At 36.9% G+C, this 11322-nt stretch overlaps 1 protein-coding gene across 1 annotated transcript in view; it reads right to left on the reverse strand.

Annotated features, from left to right (window-relative positions):
• Positions 1 to 11322, reverse strand: part of PTPRB (protein tyrosine phosphatase receptor type B) — a 156599-nt gene that overhangs the window by 84636 nt on the left and 60641 nt on the right. Inside the window, exon 5 of the mRNA XM_069082158.1 lies at positions 7255 to 7533. Coding sequence (XP_068938259.1) covers positions 7255 to 7533 — 279 coding nt within the window. The remainder of the gene's footprint in view (positions 1 to 7254; positions 7534 to 11322) is intronic.

Consider the following 11322-nt stretch of genomic DNA (forward strand, 5'->3'; position numbering starts at 1 on the left):
CCTTATGTAGGTTTATGAAGAGCTAAGTCTTGGATGGGGTCCAGGAAAGATCTGCCTTATATTGAAATCTTTTCTACATAAAACCATGTTAACATATACTCAAGTACTTGAATGGATTTATGATCTTATTGATTTTAAAGTTCCTTCCAACAAAATGGATCACAACCTTTTCATGGTGGCTTATCTTCTGCAGTTCTTGTCTATGTCTTCCCATAAACATCCCATGGGGGCAGTTAACCTAATATGCTAGGGGCCTTCCTTGAGTCTTCCTGACATTGCGAGGGTACCAATGGAGTACCCTGGTTGTCTTTTTTTAACCCTCACACATTCTACATGACCAGTCTGTCTTTTCTTCCTGTCACACCATTAATTCCTTGATGACATGGTTTATTCCTGTTTTCCTTCAAAGTTATTCATTGTTCATGTGTTTCAGCCTGCTGTGTGCCCTCCCACTACCATCTGTCTGATGTTCACTTATCATTCTTCAGAGACTATTAAATTTTGTGACTTACAGCCATACAGTAATACTATTAGAATGTTGGTTTGAAAAACATGGGCCTTTGCTTTCTTGGGAAACTTGAGGGTAGTAGAGAGGATTTGCAATTTTTCAAGGGCAGCTCAACCCTACCTCTTCTCCTTGTTCAAATCTGTGGCGAGCTCATTGTCCATTTATATTCTTTGCTCCACCTACACATGTTGATGGACAAGCTCTCTAGGCTAACCATCCAAAGGCATTTTGTACTCTAGGTAAACAGTCTTCATCCACTTGGTATCTCTTGTGTGGATGATCAAGTCAAACTCTTGAGTGGTTAGAGATGTTTTCAAGGAGCCTCTGCAAAGTTTGGGGGCTCCGTGCAGTCAGATCAATGTCAAACTCAAACACAAGTATCTGGAGGACCTCCAAATCTATTAGAAATTCTTCTTCAACTTGGATTCTGTGCTGGAACTCTTCCATCAAAGTGGCAAATATTTGGTGAGCATACACTTCCCATTTTGTGACTTGTCTTACTATTTATGATTAGGGAATCATTGAACAATATTTATATTGTTATGTCTTCCAAGGGATCTTAGATGATTTTAATGTATAAACATACATTATGGGAGCCACCTTGCTGAAAAAAAATGATCTTTAGATTGGGATTTTCCCTATTGAATCATATTATTTTTCAGTAAATAAATAATAATTATAATCTTATATTCATTACTCTTTCATTCAGTTGTGAAATGTAAAATATATGGCCTGCTATTGAATATTGCTCACAAAACACTTTTTTTCCTCATAGAGAATGCCTTTGATTTGTGCATAAATAACTTCAATAAAGATTTTGTACAAATGGGAAGTAGGCATGTGTGAGTGAGTAATGATTGATGTTCTCTCGACTTTTTGGTGGTATTAACAGTCAGAGATTTTTTTTTTTTTACAAATTTTGTATTCTGCCCTCTTTAAATACTCTGTATCTCAATCTCTTAAGACCTTTGTAATTGCCTTGTCTGCAACTCAAATCTCTTGAATATACATACACACACTTTGTTCTTTTTAATTGCATTTTCTATTTCTGTGATGGAGGGTTCAAATGCAATGGTTTCACCAATTCTTGATGGAGAAAACAATTTGTTATACTGATATTTTCTATTTTTCTTCTGTTCATTGTCCATCCATCTTCACCCTTTAAGTCACTTTTTTAGTTGGATGTATTGTCAAGCTTTCCTGAACTGATTTTACTCTTCACTTCTCACTGCTCTGTGAGATGATACTGCTCAGAATCATCTGTCCTCCTCCATCATGAGATTTTGCAGATGAGTTTACATTCTAAGTGTTACCCTTGGCAGCCACATCTTTCTGGCAAGTAAGTCGCAGTGTCAAAATGCTTGCTAACTGAGGTACTCTCTGAGATCTCTTGATTTGCTTTATTACTGCAAGTAATTTATATTGGTTAATTAAAAAATAAGTCTATTATAATTGTTGTCAATGTCATTTTGTTTCCAATTCCAAATTTTGATTGTCAATTATCTGTTTTATTAGTTCTATATTGAGTTGTTTCAATTGTATGTCGTATATTTTCCTCATTTTTCTTCCTTTTTACTGTGATATTAGCTCTGACAAGATGATGGTCTGACTGTACCTGAATAGCTAATTCAAGGGTATCTCCAACATCAATAACAAGTCCTTTCCCTCCTGTCAAAATATAATCTATTTCATTCTTTATGGTATTATTTTGTACTCATCATGTTCAAAACCTACCAATTATTTTTCTAAAGAAAACACTGATGATTCAAAGGTATGAGGCTTCTTTGGAAACTTTAAGTCTTTGGTCTCTCTCATTTCATCTTCCTGAATCAAGCTTTCCCATATATTTCTCCCTATCTTCATCTTTTTTCCTCCCTTGCATTAATGTAACAAAATTGTTGGACTTTATTTCTTTTATTTGGAGTGTCTTGTTCAAGATCTTTGTAGAATTTCTCTACCTCTTAATCTTTAGCAATGTGTAATGATGCATAAGCTTTTTGCAAACATTTAGCATTAGTATTGTAATTTATGATGATCAAATATCCCGTGAAATAATGTTTCTTGTTGCCTTTGGGTTTATGATAAAAAAAAAGCAGAGGTGAAAGAGCATATAGAGTGATGAATGGATGAGGATGTAGTGAGGCAAGGGCTTTGGGCAGGGTATCTATTAGTCCAGTTTGGCCAGGCAGACAGCATAGAGTTAATTAATTTGAGATAAAGCTGGAAAAATCAGGTGGTCCCAAAGTGTTTAGGAAATCCCTTAATAGAACTTGGAGACTTCTGTGTCTTGAGTACCTAGTCTATTCCACTGATCTGCCTCTCTATTCTTCAACCAGTACCAAGTAGTTTTTGATGACTACTGCTTTACAATACAGTTTAAAACCTGGTAGGTCTAGGCCACCTTCCCCAGAATTTCTTTTCATTAGTTCCCTTGATATTCTGGACCTTTTGTTCTTCCAGATGAATTTATTACTATTTTTTTTCTAGTTCTATAAAATAATTTTTGGTAGTTTGATTGGTATGGAACTAAATAGGTAAATTAATTTAGGAAAAATTGTTAATTTTATTATATTAGCTCAGCCTAACCATAAGCAACTGATATTTTCCCAATTATTTAGATCTGACTTTATTTGTGTGAAAAGTGTTTTGTAATTGTGTTCATAAAGTTCCTGGGTTTGTTATAGCAGGTAGATCAGTGTAATAGAATAGGTACTCAAGACACAGTGGTCAATGACTATAGTAATCTACTGTTTGATAAACCCAAAGACTCCAGCTTCTGAGATAAGAACTCACTATCTGACAAAAACTGCTGGGGAAACTGGAAAACAGTATGGCAGAAACTGGGCATAGACCAATATCTTACACCATATACCAAAATAAAGTCTAAAGGGGTTCATGATTTAGATATAAAGGCTGATGCTCTAAGCAATCTGGTAGAGCAAGGAATAGTTTTCCTGTCAGATTTATGGAGAAGAGAAGAATTTGTGACCAAACGAGATAGAGAGCATTACAAAATGCAAAATGAATAATTTTGATTACATTAAATTGAAAAGTTTTTGTACAAACAAAGCCAATGTAACCAAGATTAGGAGGGAAGCAGAAAATTGGGAAAGAATTTTTACAACCAGTGTCTCTGATAAAGGCCTCATTTCTAAAACATACAGAAAACGGAGTCCAATTCCAAGAATACAAGTCATTCCCCAAGTGATAGTCAAAGGATATGAACAGGCAATTTTCACAGGAAGAAATTAAAGATATCTATAAATGTATGAAAAAATGCTCTACATCACTATTAATCAGAGAAATGCAAATCAAACAACTCTTAGTTACCACATCCTGCTAGTCAGATTGTCTAACATGACAAAACAGGAAAATGATAAATACTGGAGAAGATGTGGGAAAATTGGAACACTAATTCATTGTTGGTGGAGTTGTGAACTTATCCAACTGTTCTGGAAAGGAATTTATAGCCCTTTGGGCTATAAAAACACGCATACCCTTTGACCCAGCAATACCACTTCTAGGGCTGTATCCCAAAGAGATCATACAAGTGGGAAAAGGACCTGTATGTACCAAAATATTTATAGCAGCTCTTTTTGTGGTGGCAAAGAATTGGAAATTAAGGGGGTGCCCATCAATTGGGGAATGGCTGAACAAGTTGTGATATATGAATATAATGGAATACTATTGTGCTATAAGAAATGAGGAGCAGACGGGCTTCATAATAACCTGGAAAGACTTATACAAACTGATGCTGAGTGAGTAGAGAAGAACCAGGAGAATATTGTACACAGTTACAGACACATTTTGATAACTGACTGATAGACTGGGCTCCTCTCAGCAATGCAAGATTGTAAAACAATCTCAAAGGACTCATTATGGAAAGCACTATCAAATCCAGAGAAAGAATTACGGAGTCTGAATGCAGATTGAAGCAAACTATTTGCTCTCTCTCTTTTTAATTTAATTTTGTTTTCTTTCTTTTTCTTTGTTATTCATTCTATTGGTTATAATTCTTCTTTATAACTTGACTAAGGTTTAATGTGAAGGTATATGTAGAACCTCTATTGGACTGCATGCTGCTTTAGGGGAGTGAAGAGGAGGGAGAAAACCTGGAACTCAAAAACTTGTGGAATTGAATGTTGTAAACTAGCAGCAAATAAAAAACCCTTGGAGACTTAAATGATCAAATTCTAGTTCCTAAAAGCTTCCGGGAGTCCTGGGAAGTCACCTTCTCTTTGGAGAGCATCAATAGTCTCTGCCAACTCCTTTCTCTCTCTCTCTCCAAGGAGTACCTATGAACCAGCCTTCTGTTGAACTTCAACTTCCTTCTTTCTTTAGGTTTCATTTATAGCAAAAATGTTTAGATTGATAGTATTCACCTCTTCCTACAGTACATCTATTGGGCAAGGGGCTGACATTTAGCACACCATGAGGCAAATCATTTATGGATGGCCCAGGACATCCAGAAGGGGAAGGGGTCATCTAGGACTAAAGGCCATTTTATAATTTTTGTTTGTTTTATGGCTTGCCACGGCCAAAGAATTCATCAATAAATGACTAGTCTATTGGTGATATGCCTTTCCTTGGTTGCTTGGTTAGTCTGTAGAACAAAGATTCCCTTTAATACTGGGGTCATACTTGAACTATTTTTAGGATTGTAGAACTTGACAGAGATTATGCCTTGCTGGCATGACCATTAAAAATCCACGATCATTTCCAGGAGGTTGGTGGAAGCATCAGTAAGACTTTGTGTTAACACTCTAGACAGGTTCTACTTGTCTATTACTCAGCTAGACTAACCTTTAATATAAACTACTATTTTTCTATCATTTTAATGGTAGCAATTTAGGAGGCCTCTCTGGTGATAGTTGAATTTTTATGTGTTTTGTGTGAATGTGCTAAAAATTTTTTTAAACATTGCAAGAAGCTTTCTAAAGTTGCAATCATAAATAGAGTAAAAAATCATTTTTATAGGAAATATCAAGCTGAGGAACAGTTATGAAAGGCAAACATAAATAGGAACTGGAAGAAAGGGGATAAAGGAATAAAGTAGGGACATAACAGAAGGGGAAAAGAAGGGAATGAGGGAAAATAAATGAGAGAAAGAAAAAAGAAAAAGAAAGAGGCCCACACACTAGAACGTATAAGAATACCAATAGAAACACCTTAAGTTTCATCAGTATCTTGGTTCCCAACTACCAATCAAACAAGAAGGGAAAAAATTCAGGGAACCTCACACCAAGCTAATATCAGGCAAAAATGAGTAAAGGAAGAAAATAATTAAAAATAAATGCATTTTAGGGTATAAATTCAGAAAATAAGGTAGAACAACACAATTCCATTTTAAGTATATAGGATGATAGAGTTGGTCAGCAACTTAGAGATTATTTATTTAAATCAATTTTATATATGAGAGAAAAAAAGATAAATCCAGGGAAGTTACTAGCTTTGGGTGAGGTCATATAGGAAAATGGGACTAGAACTCAGGCCTTCCAACTCAGTGATTTTTTTTCATGACCCCAAACTGCTTTCCAAGTGAGGGAGATGTAGGGAAGTTTTTGTGCTTTGGAGAATGACACGTCTAGGATCTCTAAAACTGGGAATGAATATGATGTTGCAGAAAGGACAATTCAAATGAGAATCATGCATCAGCCCTAGGACTAATTGAATTTTATTAGTTTTAGAGGTTAATAAGTAACTGATCAAAACATTTGTGAGGACATGATCCCCGAGATGAAATGAGATAATGTACGTAAAGTATTTTGAAAACCATAAAGTGATACATAAATGATAACTATTATTATTGTTAACAGAAGATAGATGGGATAAATAATTAACATTCAAAATATTATATGATTTGCTTATCAGACTAGTGCAGCTAAAGTGTTATGTGAGGTTTGAAGTGAAAATCATCACTTGTTGTAGGAGAGCAGGGAAGACTTACTGGAAAAGGTGGCATTTGAACTCAGTACCAGAGAGACAAGAATTTAGTAGGGAGGGGGTAGGTGGAAGGGAGATAAGAGGATATAGGAACCATGTCACCTAGGAGGTAGCACATTGGATAGAATTTGAACTTGAGAGTTAGAAAGACCTGAGTTCAAATCCTTCCTCAATCACTTACTGAAGTGACCCTGGGCAAGTCACTTAACCCCTCCCTTAGCTTCCTCATTTGGAAAATGGGATAAAAAAATAACACTTCCCTACCAAGTTGTTGTTTGGGTCAAAAGTCAAGATAACATTGATGTTTCAGACATAAGAAATTGGATATTTTAACAAAGAGCTGGTATTGGGGGGGGGCAAGATGCCAGACTAGGACTTAGGACATGTTAAATTTGAGGCATCAGGACAGCTAGGAGGTACAGTGAAAGGAGCATCAGCCCTGAATTTAGGAGGACCTGAGTTCGTCTGGTCTCAGACACTTAACATTTACTAACCGTGTGACCTTGGGCAAGTCACTTAACCCCAATTGCTTTCCAAAAAGCAAAAAAAATTGAGGCATCAGTGAAGGTTCCCTTAGGCAGTTGGAGATACAGGATTGGATTTTGGGAGAAAGGTCAGAGCTAGGGCCACAGGTCACACTAACTGGAAGGGTGACCTTGTACAACATGCTTAATTTCCTTTTGCCTCAGCTACCTCCTCTGTAAATGATGGGAATGGGCTAGACAATCTATGCCACTTCTATCAGCTCTAATGTTCCATGATTCTGAGTGCTTAATATTTAAAAATATATAGAAAGATCTTACCAGTAGATCCATTGACATGGATTACAGTGCTGCTTTTATTGCCAGTAATAGCTTGAATGGCAAAATAGTATTTGCTCCCAGCAGTGAGGTTGGAAAATGTATTTTCATTTTGCAAAGTACTTTCTGGAATTACAGTCCCCTGGATCTTCTGATTCTTGTCATTGAACAACTGTAGCTCATACGAATCAACCTTTCCCAAAGATGATGTCCACCAAACATGCAAGCTTGTGGAAGTGGTCTTGTCCATATCGACTTCAAACTTTGTGGGAGGTAAAGGGTCTGTGAAGTAAGTAACAAAGAAGAGACTGAGATCCACAGGGTTGTGCCAATATAGTAGCAATTCTTAACCTAGGGTGTGTGAACATTCTTTTAAAACAATATCTTGCAGTGAATAGAGCACCCACACTGGAATCAGGAGGACCTGAGTTCAAATCCGGCCTCAGACACTTAATATTTACTAGCTGTGTGACCCTGGGCAAGTCACTTAACCCCAATTGCCCTATCTTCTCCCCTCAAAAACAAAACAAAACAAAACCCCCCCACAATATCTTAATAACAATATGTTTCCTTTGTAACATGATGCATTTTATTATATGCACATGAAAATGCAGGCAGTCAGATAGTGCAGTGAATAAGTGTGGGGCCTCAAATGAGGAAGACTTATCTTCCTGTGTTCAAATCCGGTCTCAGACCTTTACTACCTTGGGCAAGTCACTTCATTCTTGCCTCAGTTTCCTCATCTGGAAAATGAACAGGAGAAGGAAATGACAAATCATTGCAGTCATTTTTGCTAGAAAACCCTAAATGGGATCACAAATATTTGGACACGACTGAAAAACAATAGAACACACCCACCCACACACACACACACACACATACCCACACACCCACACCCACACACAACATTCTGAGAAGGAATAGGCTTTGCCAGCATGCCAGAAGGATACATGACATACAAAAAGATTAAGGATTCCTACACTGCTGAAACTCTGTGCATTACTGTTTAGATGTATTTACCACAGATATCATAATATGGCAGGAAGAGCTTTGGGGATGGGGAAGGGAAAATTTGGTGATAGAAGCCTTGGGTTTGCAATCTGAAATCACCAAATTGGTCCTCAATTTCCCCTCCTATGAAACAAGCTGTTTGGATCAGATAACCTCTAAGGTCCCTTAGAGTGTTAAATTTTATGAACTCCTATGTTCCCTTGCAAATGACAGTAACCAGAGCAAATCTGCCAATTCCTTAAAACATCAGTATAAACATATCGTGTAAATAAATATTTCTTCAAATATTCAAAAAAATCTTACTTCATCAGTGATGATAGGCCCTCTACCAACACAAGTTCTATGCTTGCCTGTGTTCTAGTAATCTGGTGATCAATCCTTTGGTGATATGAATCTCTAAACTTAGAAAATGTAGGCCTCAGAGAAGAGATATACAGGCTGGAACTCGGAGTCTTTTTATTTTTCTCAGACCTGGCAAACCTTATAAATTGTTGGCATAACCTGGAAGAACTCAAGATCACCTCTACACCATGATGTGGTACTCAGAATAGGGGTGTTACTAGAAGACATAAATTGGCATTTCTAATGAATAAAACATTTTATTTGACTGTTTTTAGTTATGCCCTTGGAGTTCCGACTGATGCAAAAGTTTTATATTTTCTTTGTCCTGAAAAATAATTATGTCTTTGTTTCTCTCTGTCTCTGTCTCTCTCTGTTTCTGCTCCCCCTGACCAGTGTTTAACATAGTGCTTGAAACATAATAAACTGCCTTAAATGTTTTTCGCTCAAGTCCAAAACTGTCCACACAAGGCCAAATATCTGGACAGATCCTGAAAAACTTGGTTAAAAGTTTGATTTTTTTACTTAATGAGAAACATTCAACATTAAGAAACTTATGTATGTTTTAAATAGAATTTCTGCCATTACTACAGCCAGTTTTTATCTCAGCATTTGGTACCATGTAAACATAGCCAAACAGTAATACTGTAACTAAAGAATCTTCGTCATCTGGCCACAAGCCCAATCTGAATTCATGCGCCAACAACATATGATACAGGTTATCCAACAACGTATAAACTCCAAACGTCAGTCCAGGGAATGAGATAGAGAAGACTTTCAACCCTGCGCTTAAGTAACCCAAGATAAGAGGAGAGTTTTGAAGAGAACAGTGAGAGATAGTACAGGGAAACAGTATAACAAAGCATGAATAGCTCTGAAACAACTTGGGGAAACTTGGTCCCCTCTTCTATAGAGTGGACTCCCCAGATTGGCCAGTCCTCAGTCTAAGTGAGTTGACTGAACTATTATGGAACCCCTAAGAGGTCTAGAATTAACTCAACATGGATTGGTGCTTTCGAAGCTTTTATAGTAGTCCAATGACATTTAGTGAGCACTTCATATAACAAAGCACTTTTAAGGTGTTGTAGAGATGTCAAAGAAACAAATACATTAGTCAAAGCAGGACAGAGATGAATAAAGCCATATTCTCCTACGATTTTAGGGTTCCAAGAGTTTGGAGACCACCTGATCATGGTATCCTAGTCATGAAGGGCCCAGCAGGACAGATATAGCTATTTTTTTCTATTGAAATAGAAAGGGGTCTATCTTAGTCCTTTGAATGCAATGGGAATTGGAATTACAGCCAACCCACAGGGAAATTCTAGGGACCTTGGAAGAGAAAGGTTCTATTGCAGTCAATGTAACTAAAGATAAAGTGACGTGTACCAAATAATTGTATTTTATTTTTAAGTTTTGTTGTTTTGGAAAAGCAACATGGTGTGCTAGATAGATGTCCTTAGAGTTATAAACAGCTGAATTCAGGTCTTGCCTCTTACACTTTCTGGGCAAAACAATTAAGCACTTAGTAGTCTCAGAGAATGTCTAAGACAAGTTACAGAGATGGTATTAACCTGCATTGGGGGAAGGTTTATTAATGAAATTAGAAGTCTAGAGTCTATCTATCCCTGTGGTTTTGGAGTGATATTTGGTAAAGCAAATGGAAGTGTGGCTTAATGGTTAAAGAGTTGGCCTTGAAGGCAAGAAAACATAGGTTCATATCTTGACTCTGACACATACAGACTGTGTGACTCTGGGCATGTCTTTTAAATTTTTAGCTCTAGGCAACCTTCTAAGATAATAAGGTATAGAGCAGGGATAGGTAGAGGGATGGTCCTTTATTAATGAAACCAGGGTCAGTTCTTTTTCTGGATGCAGATGGTGTTTCCTTTATAGTTAATTTGGGAATTTTCCTTTAATGTCTATTCTTCCCCCCTCTCCTGACACCTCAGAGAAACACCAAGGTAATTTTATGAGCAGGTCTACCTTGCTGCTGAATTTATAGCTAATGCATTCAGCTGTGAGACATTTCAGGCTCTATTCCATGTGAATAGGTAACATTTGGTCAACAAGTAAAGTTACATAACATTTCATTGTTGTCAGTCTCTGAAAATTAGCCACAAAAGTGCCAAGTGGTCAATGATGGATGAATCCAAACCTTAAAGGAGGAAACTGACATTCTCAAAGCAATAGCAAAATGAACTGACTTTAGAGATGAATTCTGAAGGGCCAGCTCACACTGGTCCCTGTCCCATTTCATTGGTTGTAATACTCTAATTCCCCATCCGAGAGAGCAAAAGCCCATAAAAGTGAACAACAACAATAATAATAATAATAAACTTTTCTCTGAATTGCTAAGATATTTCAGATCAAAACATTCAATCCTCCTCTCTACTTCATTTTGAATTATCTTGAGAACTGCCTCAAATTTTCCCATCCTAGATTTAAAAAAAAAAACCTTAATAAAATATGATCAGCTCATTCCCAGGGGAAAGTTTTCCAACTGGTAGAACTGAATCAGAAGCTTCTGAGAGTATTCTTCATTCTCTTTGTAAATAAGTAATTTTCTTTAGTAGCATTGAGGGGGGCAGTGGGACACAGGGGGGATATTGTTGGATCTGGAATTCAAGGACCTGGCCTCATAACTTAGCTTGGCTACTTACTCTTTATGGAATCTTGGATGACATTCAACTTCTCTCTCTCTCTCTCTCTCTCTCTCTCTCT

Source organism: Petaurus breviceps, unplaced genomic scaffold (assembly GCF_028583685.1).
Source record: "Petaurus breviceps papuanus isolate PSGF00001 unplaced genomic scaffold, PetGlider_PUasm1.0 156, whole genome shotgun sequence".
NCBI lineage: Eukaryota > Metazoa > Chordata > Mammalia > Diprotodontia > Petauridae > Petaurus > Petaurus breviceps.